Source organism: Phyllobates terribilis, unplaced genomic scaffold, assembly GCF_046119375.1.
Source record: "Phyllobates terribilis strain yellow unplaced genomic scaffold, ASM4611937v1 Scaffold_1__5_contigs__length_1240528914, whole genome shotgun sequence".
NCBI classification, from domain to species: Eukaryota; Metazoa; Chordata; class Amphibia; order Anura; family Dendrobatidae; genus Phyllobates; species Phyllobates terribilis.
The window spans coordinates 857,020,210-857,037,256 of NW_027362761.1; the positions used below are offsets into that span (position 1 = coordinate 857,020,210).

General features: G+C 46.1%; 1 protein-coding gene across 1 annotated transcript in view; it reads left to right on the forward strand.

Moving 5' to 3' along the window:
- The window catches only part of LOC141153694 (alcohol dehydrogenase 1-like), a 52,704-nt gene extending 40,071 nt beyond the window's left edge, over positions 1-12,633 (forward strand). Inside the window, exons 8-9 of the mRNA XM_073638745.1 lie at positions 597-735; positions 12,395-12,633. Of these exons, the coding sequence (XP_073494846.1) occupies positions 597-735; positions 12,395-12,419 (164 nt within the window). The 3' untranslated portion in view covers positions 12,420-12,633. The remainder of the gene's footprint in view (positions 1-596; positions 736-12,394) is intronic.
- Positions 12,634-17,047: the final 4,414 nt, after the last annotated feature.

The following is a 17,047-nucleotide window of genomic DNA, read 5'->3' on the forward strand; positions in this document are numbered from 1 at the left end:
GGGCTGGAGAGTAGTCAGGCTGGCAAACTGGACTGATAGTCAGGCTGGCGGGCAGGACTAGTAATCAGGCTAACAGCGGGACCTGAGGGCTGAAGAAGAGGTTAGAACACTGTGCATCAACTATTGCTCAGGCACCTCCATTTTGGAGGAGGTGCCTAATATATGGGAGGGCCTCCGGCAATTGGCCGGGGACTCCTTAGGGCGGCGTGCGCGGCCCCTTTAAGAGGGAGGGAGCGAGCGCGCGCCCTAAGCACAGTGCCCGGGAAGCTGCGCGCGCTGGCAGCAGAAGCAGGAAGAGGAACGCTGGAAGATGCCGGGCAGGGAGCGCGGCGGTGAGAGGGACGGCGTCTCTGCCTGGCAGGGGGCAGAGACGCTGATGCTACACCATGTTTAACATTGCAAAGTATAGGAGAAGATTTGTACTTTATTTATTTTTTTATCCATTCTTGAAAAACACAAATGACACACTGATGGTAAAAACGGACATATGGATGACACACTGATGCAAAACACTGATGACACCGGTATCGTTTTTTCATGTATGTGTTCTATACGGACGTGTGCAGTAGGCCTAAAACTTGTTTTATTTCTATTAGGTGTGAAAAGTAGACAATTTGTTCCACAGTTGGTTTCAGATTACAACGCGAAAAAGTTTGATTTGGAAAAACTAGTGTCACATAACCTACCACTGGAAAAGATCAATGAAGGATTTGATCTCATGCAGACTGGTGAAAGGTATGTATAGTTTCTGTAATATGTCTCCTTTTCACTTTATATATTATTACGATGACTATTACTGGTAGGTATTAATTCTTGTTTGTTCACATCACAAAATTTTTTTTATTCAGAAACAGTGCCATGTGTCATAGCAAAAAAAGAGAAAAAAGTCGGTACCAGAGACTGACTCCTGCTGAAACAGTAAAGCCCATTCTGGACAGGTGGATTACACTATAGTTGTGGGAACTTGGGTGCTCACTAGTGTTGAGCGAGCACTAAAATGCTCGGGTGCTCGAAGCTCGGGCCGAGCTCACCGTGATACTAGGGTGCTCGACCCGAGCAACGAGCCCAATGTTAGTCTATGGGAGACCCGAGCATTTTTGCGGCGGCACCCCCGGCAGTCTGTAGAAAGCCTAAAAAGTGCCCAAAACGATAGTGACAGTGCTCAAAAGACATGGGGACAGCATGGGCATCGCCCCAGAAAGCATTTCTGACCCCCAGGTCACTGCTGTCAACAACGTGGTCAGAGGTATTAAGCCACTTTAACGGGCTCACAATAAAACGTTCAAAAACGAAACTGAAACGGTTTTCCTGTGAAATATGTTAAGGAACTTCCTTTCCAGGGTAAAGACTTGTGTATAAGGTAAAATAAATAACCAAAAACAAAAATACTCCTCCACACCTTGGATTTTTTATGCATTTTTGCACTTTTGTATTGTTTTCAACCGTGACAAATGCATTCACCGGGAAATGTCATTTTAACATTTTACAACCTTATCTGGCCATGTGCTGTGTGACACATGCATACAGTGCTGAAAAGACATGGGAACAGCATGGGGAAGACTCCTGGAAGCATCTCTGACACCCAGATCACAGCCTAAAAGTGTGCCCATCAGAAGTGATCCTTGCCGCATCAGAAGATGCAGACTTGCAACTATCCCCTGCAAGACCTTGTCCCAGGGCATTGTTCAATTGTACCTCCCCCATTCCTTGCAATGCAAGCGCAAGTATGCAGCCTGCCACCCACCCACCCCCAGGCTGCAATATCATACTGCTTGCTTGCACTTAAAATTGGGCCTTTTAGGCATGTGGATGCGGAATCTGGCCACCGCGTCATGGCTGCGTCGGCGGCCTGGTATCCATACTCAGTCCCCAGCCGCCCCTATTTGAAGAACAGCCTAATCACAAACACGTGGACAAGTCAATGTGGCCAGGGATGGTCCATCTCACTGACTTCTTCACACTGGGTTAATATTGTGGAAGCCGGGACACAGTTGGACACTGGGATGCAACACGTCCTCCAGACATAGAGGATTGCGGGTCCTGGGTCAATCAGGCTTCAACACAAAGTTCAGAAGGTAGACAGCAGCAGTGGTCGGCCTCCTACACAACGAGTAAATTATTCATGATCATGAGGCCATCCATCTCCTTAGCTTTCTGTTCCTTGGAATGCAAGCGCATGTATTTAGTAGCGGCTAGGCCTGAGGTGGTCAGCGTTTTGGCGCATATCCTACCTCCTCCGAGGATTGCTGGATGTTTTCCTGCTACTATCCCAGTTCTATGACTCCCGTTAAAACAAAGCTTCAGGTGATGAATGATGGATGAGGTGGTGGCAAAGGAGAAAGAGCAGTAGGAACAGGGACCATTCACATCAATATCAGGCCAGTCAACCACACATGTCTTGTAGGATATGTTTCTGTACCAAAAGGAGCGGTTCGGCTACACAGTTATAGGGCATACAGTGAGTGCAATGCCTACCAACAATTTCGAGGCACTCCAATGCCCCTTGGAAGTGACATGGAAGTCAGAGGGCCTTAACTAAACCGTTTTTTCCATTTATAGCAACTGGGTCTCCTGTACACTGTTGCCCTAAGCAGTAAATGGAAGGCTTTCTAAAAATTGTGAGGAACTGCAATGCCCCTTGAAACAGACGTGGATTACAGCGTACTAAAAACCTTCTACCCATGATTGGGTAGTGGGTCTCCCTTAGTGTTCGCCTATGCATTGAAAAGCAAAAGCTGACTAAAATTAGGAGGAAATGCAATGCCCATTGGAAGAGTCATGGACGTTAGAGGTAATTAAAAACAACATTTCAATGCCCCTTGGAAGAGCTGTGGAGTTCAGAGTGGTTTAACAAGACGGTTTTAATGCCTCTTGGAAGAGACGCGGAGGTCGCAATAGCTTAACAAGACGGTTTTAATGCCCCTTGGAAGAGACGTGGAGGTCACAATGGAATAAAAAGACAATATCAATGACCCTTGGAAGAGTGGTGGAGGTCGCAGTAGCTTAACAAGACAGTTTTAATGCCCCTTGGAAGAATGGTGGAGGTCGCAGTAGCTTAACAAGATGGTTTTAATGCCCCTTGGAAGAGTGGTGGAGGTCGCAGTAGCTTAACAAGACGATTTTAATGCCCCTTGGAAGAGACGTGGAGGTCACAGTGGAATAAAAAGACAATATCAATGCCCCTTGGAAGAGTGGTGGAGGTCGCAGTAGCTTAACAAGACTGTTTTAATGCCCCTTGGAAGAGTGGTGGAGGTCGCAGTAGCTTAACAAGATGGTTTAAATGCCCCTTGGAACAGACATGGAGGTCACAGTGGAATAAAAAGACAATATCAATGCCCCTTGGAAGAGTGGTGGAGGTCGCAGTAGCTTAACAAGACGGTTTTAATGCCCCTTGGAAGAGTGTTAGAGGTCGCAGTAGCTTAACAAGACGGTTTTAATGCCCCCTGGAAGAGTGGTGGAGGTTGCAGTAGCTAAACAAGACGGTTTTAATGCCCCTTGGAAGAGACGTGGAGGTCACAGTAGAATAAAAAGACAATATCAATGCCCCTTGGAAGAGTGGTGGAGGTCGCAGTAGCTTAACAAGACGGTTTTAATGCCCCTTGGAAGAGACGTGGAGGTCACAGTAGATTAACAAGATGGTTTTAATGCCCCTTGGAAGAGACGTGGAGGTCACAGTGGAATAAAAAGACAATATCAATGCCCCTTGGAAGAGTGGTGGAGGTCGCAGTAGCTTAACAAGACGGTTTTAATGCCCCTTGGAAGAGTAGTGGAGGTCGCAGTAGCTTAACAAGACGGTTTTAATGCCCCTTGGAAGAGTTGTGGAGGTCGCAGTAGCTTAACAAGACTGTTCTAGTGCCCCTTGGAAGAGACGTGGAGGTCACAGTGGAATAAAAAGACAATATCAATGCCCCTTGGAAGAGTGGTGGAGGTCGCAGTAGCTTAACAAGACAGTTTTAATGCCCCTTGGAAGTGTGGTGGAGGTCGCAGTAGCTTAACAAGACAGTTTTAATGCCCCTTGGAAGAGACGTGGAGGTCACAGTGGAATAAAAAGACAATATCAATGCCCCTTGGAAGAGTGGTGGAGGTTGCAGTAGCTTAACAAGATGGTTTTAATGCCCCTTGGAAGAGTGGTGGAGGTCGCAGTAGCTTAACAAGACCTTTTTAATGCCCCTTGGAAGAGACGTGGAGGTCACAGTGGAATAAAAAGACAATATCAATGCCCCTTGGAAGAGTGGTGGAGGTTGCAGTAGCTTAAAAAGACAGTTTTAATGCCCCTTGGAAGAGTGGTGGAGGTCGCAGTAGCTTAACAAGACGGTTTTAATGCCCCTTGGAAGAGACGTGGAGGTCACAGTGGAATAAAAAGACAATATCAATGCCCCTTGGAAGAGTGGTGGAGGTCGCAGTAGCTTAACAAGACTATTTTAATGCCCCTTACAAGAGCCATGCAGTACAGCATATTCAAACCATTATTCCCATTGTCGGGGAGTGGGTCTCCCATAGTCTTTGCCTATGCCTTCCAAGCAAAAGGTGCCAAAAATTAGGACGGAGGAACTTGCAATGCTGGCAAACAAGAGCCATGCAGTACAGCATATTCAAAACATTATTCCCATTATTGGGGAGTGGGTCTCCCATAGTCTTTGCCTATGCCTTCCAAGCAAAAGCTGCCAAAAATTAGGACGGAGGAACTTGCAATGCTGGCAAACAAGAGCCATGCAGTACAGCATATTCAAAACATTATTCCCATTATTGGGGAGTGAGTCTCCCATAGTCTTTGCCTATGCCTTCCAAGCAAAAGCTGCCAAAAATTAGGATGGAGGAACTTGCAATGCTGGCAAACAAGAGCCATGCAGTACAGCATATTCAAAACATTATTCCCATTATTGGGGAGTGGGTCTCCCATAGTCTTTGCCTATGGCTTCCAAGCAAAAGCTGCCAAAAATTAGGACGGAGGAACTTGCAATGCTGGCAACATGGACCACGGTCACCCTGGTGGTAAAGTGGTGGTGGAGGCTGAGTATAAGGAGAAGAGCAAAATACAGCCAAAATGAGGAAGCGTATACTCATGTGTGGGTGTGAAGCGGTGCATGGGAATACACCTCCCGAAATAACACAGTGGATTTGACTTTATGTTACTCTGCTGTCATTTGGTGGTGATGAGAAGTCTGGCCCAATCCAGCCCTTGTTCATTTTGATAAGAGTCAGCTTGTCAGCATTGTCAGTTGACAGGCGAGTGCGCTTATCAGTTATAATTCCCCCAGCGGCACTAAAAACACGCTCCGATAACACGCTAGCGGCAGAGCAGGCCAGGACCTCCAAGGCGTACAGAGTGAGTTCATTCCAAGTGTCCATCTTGGATACTCATTAATTAAAAGGCACAGAGGAATCACGGAGGACGCTGGTACGGTCGGCAAGGTACTCCCTCACCATCTTTTGAAACTGTCCACTCCTTGTGAGAGTACCCCGCGCCTCAGGGCCTGTAAGCTGGGCGGGTCTCAGAAAACTGTCCCAGAATGTTGACCGTGTTCCCCTGCCTCTGCTGGATTGGAGTTGCGTCTCTTTCGCCTGTACGCCTTGGTTGGTCAAAGAACTGTGACCTCTGCCGCTAGTGTGTTCAGATGGGAATTTTTTTAACAGTTCTGCAGCAAGGGCCTTTTGGTACTGCCCCATTTTTGTAGACCTCTCCACCTCAGGAATAAGAGAGTGAATGTTCTCCTTGTAGCGGGGGTCTAAAAGTGTCACCAACCAGTAATGACTGTCACCCAACATTTTGACAACGCGAAGGTCACGGTTAAGGCAGCGTAACATAAAGTCAGCCATGCGTGCCAGACTGGTAACGGGCAAGACTTCCGTGTCCTCACCAAGATGACGACTGACCATGCTCTCCTCCTCCTCCTCCTCCCTCCTGTCCTCAGGCCACCCACATTGAACTGACGGTATGACAGTTGTACAGGTACTACCGTCTACAGCGCATGATACCAGCTCCTGTTCTTCCTCCTCCTCATCCTCCTCTCCCTCATTGTCCCCCAATGCACGTTGGGATGAGATGAGGCTGGGCTGTGTGTAATCGCCCATTACGGCTTCTTGATCCATCTCATCATACTCTGGCTGCAATGCCTCCTCTTTAATTCTCTGCAGAGAGCGTTGCAAAAGACAGACAAGTGGGATGCTGACGCTAATGATGGCATCATCGCCACTCACCATCTTGGTGGACTCCTCAAAGTTTGTCAGGATGGTACATATGTCAGACATCCAGGTCCACTCCTGAGGTCTTATGTGTAGAGTCTGACCTGAATATCGACGGCCTTGTTGCAGCTGGTACTCCACAACTGCTCTCTTCTGCTCACAAATCCTTTGCAACATGTGGTGGGTAGAGTTCCAACGTGTGGGGGCATCACACACCAGTCGGTGTGCCGGAAGCTGCAAACGCTGCTGCAACACAGCAATGGCGGCGGAAGCTGTAGCCGACTTCCGAAAATGAGCTGACAGGCGGCATACTTTGACGAGCAGATCTGGCAACTCGGGGTACGATTTAAGAAACCGCTGAACCATGAGGTTAAGCACATGAGCCAGGCATGGTACGTGTGTGATCTCGCCTCGCCTCAGAGCCGCCACCAGGTTACAGCCATTGTCACACACAACCATGCCTGGATGTAGGTTCAGCGGTCTCAGCCACAGATCTGCCTGCTCTTTCACAGCTGTCCACAACTCACAAGCAGTGGTTTATCACCTAAGCTTATGAGTTTCAGCACAGCCTGTTGCCGCTTGGCTGAGGCAGTACTGCAGTGCTTCCAGCTTGTAACTGATGTGGTGATATCTGAGATGGAGGCTGAACATGTGGAGGAGGAGGAGGATGATGCGCAGGAGCTGTACACTGTGGGGGCAACTCTGACTGACATAGGGCCCGCAATCCTCGGTGTGGGGAGAATGTGTTCCGTCCCAAGGTCCGACTGGGTCCCGGCTTCCACTATGTTTACCCAGTGTGCCGTCAGGGAGATGTACTGTCCCTGGCCACAAGCACTTGTCCACGTGTCCATTGTTAGGTGGACTCTCCCAGTAACTGCGTTGTTGAGGGCACGGCAGATGTTTTGGGACACGTGCTTGTGTAGTGCGGGGATGGTACACCGGGCAAAATAGTGTCGGCTGGGGACCGAGTACCGATGGATGGCCACCGCCATAAGGTTGCGGAAGGATTCCATCTCCACCAGCCTAAAAGGCAGCATTTCCAACGCAAGCAGTCGTGAAATGTGCGAATTTAGGACTGTGGCCTGTGGGGCGTTGGCTGCGAATTTGCGCTTTCGTTCAAAGGTCTGGGATATGGACAATTGACAATTGAACACTGCGGTGGGACATGGACGTGGACATTGATGCTGTTTCTTGAGAAACTGCCATAACAAGTGAAGACTGAGAGGAGGGGGCATCTTTGCATGCAGTATGGACAGGGGATTGCCTTGCACGCACAACAAGGGGTTATCTTACACGCACAACAGCGGAAGAAGCAGTGGTGACACCCACTGACACTGGTCGTGGACCCTGGGGTTCTCCCCACAAAGTCAGGTGCTTTGCTGTCATGTGCCTGATCATGCTGTTGGTGGTCAGGCTGGTAGTTTTGTCACCCCTGCTGATGCTGGCATGGCAGGTGGTACAAATGGCCTTTTTGAGGTTATCAGCAGAGTCTTTAAAAAAATTCCAGACTCTGGAAGACCTACCGGTTGTACTGGCAACTTCCCTCGTGTTGGTGTTACGGGGAACTGTTGCCCGCCTTCTGTGTGCGACCACCACACTGCTTCTGCCTGCCTGTTGGGGTACTCTGCCTCCCTCCCCCTGTGTGCTGCTGGCCTCGCTCAGCGTGTCCTCCTTCCACGTTGAGTCAGTTACTAGATCATCCACCATCTCCTCCTCTTCCACTTGCACACCACAATCCTCTTCCTCACTTCGTGGCAATTGTGTCTTGTCATCGTCCACCTCTTGTGACTAATTGCCAGTGTCGACTTCCTGTGGCCGTGGCTGTTCATCGCTACATGGGATCTCCTCTTCCACCACTTCAAGCGGAGCAGGCGAGGGGCACAAATATGGAAATGGACCAGTGAACAGCTCTTCAGAGTATCCAAGTGTGGGATCAGTTGCTGTCTGACGACACTCGGCATGGTGGGAGGAAGGAGCATCACGGTGAGGAGGAGTATGCGGTCGAGACTCACGGCTACTAAAACTTGACCGTGTGGAAGACAGACCGGAGGTGGTGGTGCCCAGGTAACTGGAAGTATTATCTGCTATCCAATTAATAACCTGTTCACACTGATCAGTTCGCAATACTGGTGTTGTAGTGTGCTTCCCTAGTAATTCGGTCAAGAAGTGGGAGCGAGAAGATGTGGCTGTTGGTTGTGGCACATTTTCACCATGGCCACGGCCCCGTCCTCTACACGCACCATCAACAGAACGTCCAGTTCCACGTCCCTTGCCACGCGCCTTGCCCATTGTAAATGAAGTAAAATAGCTTACACTCGCACTATCAATAGAAAAAGGGTAATAAAAAGGAGATTAAAACCGTGGAAGAGGAAAACCACAATTCTATTTCTCTGGCCTACACCAGAATCTTTTAAACAGATATATTTGTGTCTGAACAGTCAGGGAGACACTATTACTGTTTTTTTTTTAATGCAAAAAAGGCCAAAAGCTGGATAATACTGAGATTTGAACCGTGGAACTGCAAAACCAAATTTCTAGTTATCTGGCCTACACCAGAATATTTTAAACAGATATATTTGTGTCTGAACAGTCAGGGAGACACTATTACTGTTTTTTTTATGTAAAAAAGGCCAAAAGCTGGATAAAACAGAGATTTGAACCGTGGAACTGCAAAACCAAACTTCTAGTTATCTGGCCTACACCAGAATATTTTAAACAGATATATTTGTGTCTGAACAGTCAGCGAGACACTGTTATTGTTTTTTTTTTACGGAAAAAAGGCCAAAAGCTGGATAATACTGAGATTTGAACCGTGGAACTGCAAAACCACAGTTATAGTTATGTGGCCTACACCAGAATATTTTAAAGAGATATATTGGTGTCTGAACAGTCACAGACACACTCAATATTTTTTTTTTTGGGGGGGGGGGCGATACCAAAAGGTTAATAAGACGCATATTTGCACAGTCTGACTGAGGAAAAAAAAATACAGGATTTAGATGGAAAAAAAAAAGGATTTTTCCTGGCCCCTGAGACCGGGGGATAAGTCTTGCAATTTGACCAGCAGGAGCACACAGGACTGTAATGCATTGTTTGTTGGTATAACCACTGCGTCTCATATACAGCCTGCCTACCTGATATCTGGGATGGATATTAGTCCTGAGAAGGACTGTTTGTTTGATTTGGCAGCCTTTAGAGACCCTACACTAACTATTTCGCACTATATATCTCTCCCTAACTCAGCATACTCTCCCTACACTGTCTGATCCCGGGCAACTGTGTCCAAGATGGCGGCGCCCGGTTTTAAATACTCGAGGTGACGCTGTGCGGCCAGCCAATCACTGTAATGCCCACAAACAACATGGCTGCGGCATTACAGTGACTGGCTGGCAATCCCAGCATGTTCATTGGCTCTGTAAAGAGCGCCAAACGTGCAGGGCGGAGACCTGAGCTCCCGCCCGAGTAACCCGGAAATGCTCGGTACTCGCCGAACATCCCGAGTAGCGAGATGCTCGGGCGAATACCGAGCAGTGTCGAGCATGCTCGCTCAACACTAGTGCTCACCATGAAAAAAGTGTAATCAGCATAGTCCATTGAAAATAGAAAAAAGGTGGCACTCACCGCCCTCTTAAAAAAATATTTATTTCATGTCCTTAAAACATACAGTGGGAGAATCATGTGGGAACTGGATAGATGACTGCCATTTCGCGCTAGCTAGTGCTAATTGGCCGTCATCTGTCCAGCTTCCACATGATTCTCCCGCTGTATGTTTTAAGGACATGAAATAAAACAAAACTGAAAAACTAGACACAGTCTATATACCCTTATGGTGTTTGTGGGGAAAAAAACAGTGCCTCTTTTCCTAATCCTGGACAACCCCTTTAATATATATACAGTACTGTAGATACTAAAGGCAGAGATTGTCTTTATTTAATATTTTATGTATAGCCTATATACGGTGGGGAAAATAAGTATTTGACATGCTGCCAATTTTGCAAGTTTTCCCACCTACAAAGAATGGAGAGGTCTGTAATTTTTATCATAGGTACACTTCAACTGTGAGAGACAGAATCTAAAAATAAAAAACTGAAAATCACATTGTATGATTGTTAAATAATTTAATTGCATTTTTTTGCATGAACTAAGTATTTGATCACCTACCAACCAGCAAGGTTACCCTGCTCATACCAGCACATGTCCAGACCCATTTGTAGTTTGCCAATGACCATCTGGATGATCCAGTGGAGACATGGGACAAGGTCATGTGGTTAGATGAGACCAAAATAGAACTTTTTGGTATCAACTCTACTTGCCGTGTTTAGAGGAAGAAGAATGATGAGTACATCCCAAAGAACACCGTCCCAACAATGAAGCATGGTGGGGGAAACATCATACTTTGGGGGTGCTTTTTGACAAAGGGGACGGAACGACTACAACCTCCTTCCCTCAGTATGAGCATTGAAGATGGGTTGTGGCTGGATCTTCAAGCATGACAATGACCTGAAACACACAGCCAGGGCAACTAAGGAGTAGCTGTCACGGTTCCACCCCTCACTGTGTCTGGGATGCAGTTGCTGACAGCTCAGCTGTCCAATCTTGTACAGGGGTGTGCTGGAGCTGTCAGTACTGTGATTGACAGCTCGACCGTCCAATCTGGTACAGGGGCGTGCAATAGCTCAGTGTGGTGATTGACAGCTCGGCTGTCCAATCTGAGACTGGGAAGCACTGACTATCTTCAGGTGTTCTTTATCCCAGGTGAATGCCTGGCTACTTAACTGAGCTGTTTGTCCCAGATCTCTGCCAGACGTACATTCAGCTAGTGTGTGTGGTTTGTTCTCTGTGCCTTGCGTTCTGTTTATTGATCCTCTGCTGCCTGACTTTGGACCTTATTCTGACCATCCGTCTCTTTAACCACTTCTGCTCTGATCTGCTGTCCTCCTGGAATTCTGACCAACTGTACGTTACCTGACTACGCCTTTGCCTCTTCCCTCTGTTTATGACGTACCCTCCTGGCTTTGACTTTGGACTCCTTGACTATTCCGTCTCATGGCCTGGCCGTGAAAAGTGACTCAGCGTCACAGTAGCTTTGTAAGAGGCATATCAAGGTCCTGGAGTGGCATAGCCAGTCTCCAGATCTGTACCCAATAGAAAATCTTTGGAGGGAGCTGAAACTCAAGGTTGTCCAGTGACATCTCGAAAACTTGAAAGATCTGGAGAAGATCTCTATGGAGGAGTGGGCCAAAATCCCTGCTGCAGCATAATAAAATGCTTATTAATTATGTAAAAATCATACAATGTGATTTTCTGAATTATTTACAGATCTCTCCATTCTTTGTAGGTGGGAAAACTTGCAAAATCGGCAGTGTATCAAATACTTATTTTCCCCACTGTAGCATCACTGGCATAATCATTTCTTTTTTTCACTTTGATCAGTTTTGTTGCTGCAATAATAACTGTGTGGTATAGGCAGCAATACATGATTTGGTCATATGTGTGTTTTAATGTTCCATATGTCTCATTGAAAGGACCCAGCCTGGATAGAACTAGCTCTAAGTAACACACAACTCCCACTTTGGCTAATCGACTGAGCAGATCCACATGACTTACATACCAGTGCCCTTGTGTGACATGGTCAATTAGGGGGCAGAACTTTGTTGCAGAACCCCCAAGTGGAATTTTGGTATATATACTTTTTGTCTGCACAGGAGCACTTGCTAACTTTTTTTGCCTAGTTGAAAAGGGTCTGTCTTAGTTACAGACTCTAGTTGGGGTTCACTAATAAAAAAAGTAATTTAACTTTGGCTCCTACCCACTATCACACACACAGTGGCAAAATCAACAACGGGGCTCCCAGCTGTTATAAGTCTTTAATATTATTGGTCTTCTTATATGGGACAACTAAACATTTTGGATCTCCCTTGGCTCTAGGGTCCGGGTTTGACTAAAGCCCAGCACCCACTGTAGTTATGTCTCCGCTCACACACATAATAAAATGTAATATATCATAAAGCGTATTACTTTTTTGGGGCATCATATAACAGGTGTAAGTATCAAACCTCTATTCAGAAAAGATGAAATGAATGATTCACCACTATCATTATTGGGGCATCTGACTAGTATCATTATTGATATTGTATAAAAGGAATATAAGCTGTAATCTTAAACAGTTGCATATGAATTTTGAGATGACTTTTTCTTGTTTATTTTGCAGCATTAGGACAGTCTTGACAATATGACTCTGCTTTTCAAGATTACACAAGTAATGTTTTTAGCACCACGGTATCGGACCAGCTCTGGGATTTCATACACATTATTCCACAATTCAGTCCTTCATTATAACAGAAATTAATGTACATGCGGATTTAGCTATGGGGTATTGTGTTATCCGGAACAGTCGTGTAGGTTTATATGTCATCATCTTTAATTAAATAAATAAAACTCTTACTACTCCCCTGCTGGTTTCTTTGTCTTCCTCACCGTAACTACTTAAAGGAAGCTCTTTTTCATATTTATCTCCATTTAGCCATGTGGCAGAAGATTGCTCCGATTCATCAAATAATTTTCGCCAGACACTTTGATAAGTTGCAAAATTTTTGGCAACTCCAGATTTCTCAAAAATGTTTAGATTTGAGAGTCCTCAGTGGTTGATACCTTTTAATGGCTAACTGAAAAGATGGTAACAAATTGCAAGCTTTCGAGACTACGCAAGTCTCTTCATCAGGCATAGTATAACACAAAATCTGAAGAGTCGTATATTTATACACAATAAGACACACAAGAAAAAAAAAATGCAATAGGTAAGACAGGTGATGAAAAGCAGAGTTATTATTCAAAAATGTTGCAACGTTTGGTGTTTTCACAACAGTTTCAACCAGCTCTGCCAAAATGGGTTGAGGTGGAGCAGGACAAGGATGTGACCCCACAGGTCTTCTAATTGATGACAAGCTGTGGCATACCTTACACCAGAATATTTCTCCAGTCTCTGACTAGCAGAAGATTTGTGGCGAAATGCACGGAAGCCCTGATCTTCAGACGCTTCTGATTCATTAAGAGTAGTGTTGAGCGAGTATGTTCTATTAACCCTTTCGCCGAGTATGCTCGGGCCGAGCTCCGAGTATTTACAGCTGCTCGGTGATAAGGTTAAATCGCTCCCGTGTGCATGATTTGCAATTGTATGACAGCTTTATTACATGTGAGGAATGTATACTTCTTACACATTCCTCACATGTAATAAAGCTGTCAAACTGTTGCAATTCATGCACACGGGAGCGATTTAACCTTATCACCGAGCAGCTGTAAATACTCGGTGCTTGGCCCGTGCATACTCGGACAGAACATACTCGCTCAACCCTAATTAAGAGTAGTGATGGGTGAGCACTAAAATGCTCGGGTGCTCAATGCTCGGGTCGAGTACATTGGAATACTCGGGTGCTCGACCCGAGCAAAGAGCCCAATGTAAGTCTATGGGAAATTTGAGCATTTTTCAGGCGGCTCCCCCTGGCAGTCTGCAGAGGGCCTAAAAATTGCCCAAATCTAGAGCTCAAATGACAAGGGAACAGCATGGGGAAGACCCCTGGGAGCATTTCTGACTCCCAGGTCACTGCTGTGAACAACGTTGTCAGATGTATTACGCCAATTTTACGGACTTACAATAAAACATACAAAAACGAAACCAAAATGTATTTTCCTGGGAAATATGTTAAGGAACATCCTTTACAGGGTAATGACTTGTATATAAAGCAAAATAAATAACCAAATACAAAAATACTCCTCCACACCTTGGGCTATGTTCACACTTAGCGTTTTTGATGCGTTTTTGCACTTTTGCATTGCTTTTAACCGTGACAAATGCATTCACCGGGATTTGTCATTTTAATATTTTACAACCTTATCTGGCCATGTGGTGTGTGAGATATCATCAGACACATCCTGTTTCATTTATGAATGAGGGACTCTGAAAGTCACAAAGCCTAATTTTATAGGACCATCGGGTGGCCTTTACTATTCTTAAAGGGCCAGCATTCGGCCCTCACTATTCTTAGAGAGCCATCAGCTGGCTATGTTTTGTTTTTCCCATTACTAAAGAGTGAGTCTCCTATACTGTTATTGCGCATGCAGTGAGTGGCAGGGCTGCCAAAATTTGGACGCAACCCAATACCCCTTTGAAGAGACTTAAAGGAGGGCCTCCTGAAAACAATGTTCCCATTGTTAGGAAGTGGGTCTCCCATTGTGTTTGCCTATGCAGTAAATGCAAGGGTTGCCAAAAATTTGGAGGCACTCCAATGCCCCTTGGAAGAGATGTGGAGATCAGAGGGCCTCCTGAAAACAATGTTCCCATTATTAGGAAGTGGGTCTCCCATTGTGTTGGCCTATACAGTGAATGCAAAGGCCACCAAAAATTGGGAGGCACTCCAATGCCCCTTGGAAGAGACATGGAGGAGGACCTCATAAAAAAATGTTCCCATTAGAAAGGAGCGGGTCTCCTACACTTGTAATGCCCATGCACTAAGTGCATTTACACCTGAGGGGTATACATGAACATACTGTATAATTTTTTTTTTTTACGGGCATCATAAACACCCTTTAAAAAAATTATGTGGGTATTGCATCACTGACCACGGTCACCCTGGTGATATGGTGGTGAAGGATGAGGATGAGGAGAAGGAGGAGGACAAGAGCAAATAGCCAAAATAAGGAAGCGTATACCCATGTGTGGGTGTGAAGAGGTGCATGGTAATACACCTCCCAAAAAACAACACTGGATTTGAGTTTATGTTACTCTGCTATCATTCGGTGGTGTTGAGAAGTCTGGCCCAATCCAGTCCTTGTTCATTTTTATAAGAGTCAGCCTGTCAGCATTTTCAGTTGACAGGTGGATGCGCTTATCAGTTATAATTCCACCAGCGGCACTAAAAACCCGCTCTGATAAAATGCTGGCGGCAGGGCAGGCCAGGATCTCCAAGGCGTAGAGAGCCAATTCATTCCATGTGTCCAGCTTGGATACCCAATAATTATAAGGCACAGAGGAATCACGGAGGACGTTAGTACGGTTGGCAAGGTACTCCCTCAGCATGTTCCCAAACTTTGCACTCCTTGTGAGAGTACCCCGCGACTCAGGGCCTGTGCGATTGGAGGGGCTGAGAAAATTCTCCCAGAATTTTGACAGTGTTCCCCTGCCTCTGCTGGATTGGAGTTGTGTCTCTCTCGCCTGTACTCCTTGGTTGTCCAACGAACTGTGATCTCTGCCGCCAGTGTTTTCAGATGGGAATTTTTTAATAGTTCTGCAACAAGGGCCTTCTGGTACTGCCCCATTTTTGTAGACCTGTTCGCCTCAGGAATAAGAGATAGAAAGTTCTCCTTGTAGTGTGGGTCTAGAAGTGTCACCAACCAGTAATGACTGTCACCCATAATTTTGAGAACGCGAGGGTCATGGCAAATGCAACGTAACATAAACTCAGCCATGCGTGCCAGACTGCTAACAGGCAAGACTTCCGTGTCCTCACCAAGAGGATGACTGACCATGTACTCCTCCTCTCTGTCCTCAGGCCATCCACGCTGAACAGACGGTATGACAGTTGTGCAGGTAGTACCGTCAATAGCGCATTACTATAGACAGTAGTCCTGTTCTTCCTCCTCCTCCTCTTCCTCATTATCACCCAATCCACGTTGGGATGAGAAGAGGCTGGGCTGTGTGTAATGGTTCCTTGCTCCATCTCATCGTGCTCTGCCTGCAATGCATCCTCTTTGTGAGCAGAGAGCGTTTCAGAAGACAGAGAAGTGGGATGGTGACGCTAATTATGGCGTCATCGCCGCTCACCATCTTGGTGGAGTCCTCAAAGTTTTGGAGGATGGTACATACAGCACAGACCAAAAGTTTGGACACACCTTCTCATTTAAAGATTTTTCTGTATTTTCATGACTATGAAAATTGTACATTCACACTGAAGGCATCAAAAATATGAATTAACACATGTGGAATTATATACTTAACAAAAAAGTGTGAAACAACTGAAAATATGTCTTATATTCTAGGTTCTTCAAAGTAGCCACCTTTTGCTTTGATGACTGCTTTGCACACTCTAGACATTCTCTTGATCAGATTCAAGAGGTAGTCACTGGAAATGGTCCTCCAACAATCTTGAAGGAGTTCCCAGAAATGCTTAGCACTTGTTGGCCCTTTTGTCTTCACTCTGCGGTTTAGCTCACCCCAAACCATCTCGATTGGGTTCAGGTCTGGTGACTGTGGAGGCCAGGTCATCTGGCGTAGCACCCCATCACTCTCCTTCTGTGTGTTGGGGTCATTGTCCTGTTGAAAAATAAATGATGGTCCAACTAAACGCAAACCGGATGGAATAGCATGCCGCTGCAGGATGCTGTGGTAGCCATGCTGGTTCAGTATGCCTTCAATTTTGAATAAATCCCCAACAGTGTCACCAGCAAAGCACCCCCACACCATCACACCTCCTCCTCCATGCTTCACGGGGGGAACCAGGCATGTAGAGTCCATCCGTTCACCTTTTCTGCATCGCACAAAGACATGGTGGTTGGAACCAAAGATCTCAAATTTGGACTCATCAGACCAAAGCACAGATTTCCACTGGTCTAATGTCCATTCCTTGTGTTCTTTAGCCCAAACAAGTCCCTTCTGCTTGTTGCCTGTCCTTAGCAGTGGTTTCCTAGCAGCTATTTTACCATGAAGGCCTGCTGCACAAAGTCTCCTCTTAACAGTTGTTGAAGAGATGTGTCTGCTGCTAGAACTCTGTGTGGCATTGACCTGGTCTCTAATCTGAGCAGCTGTTAACCTGCGATTTCTGAGGCTGGTGACTCGGATAAACTTATCCTTAGAAGCAGAGGTGACTCTTGG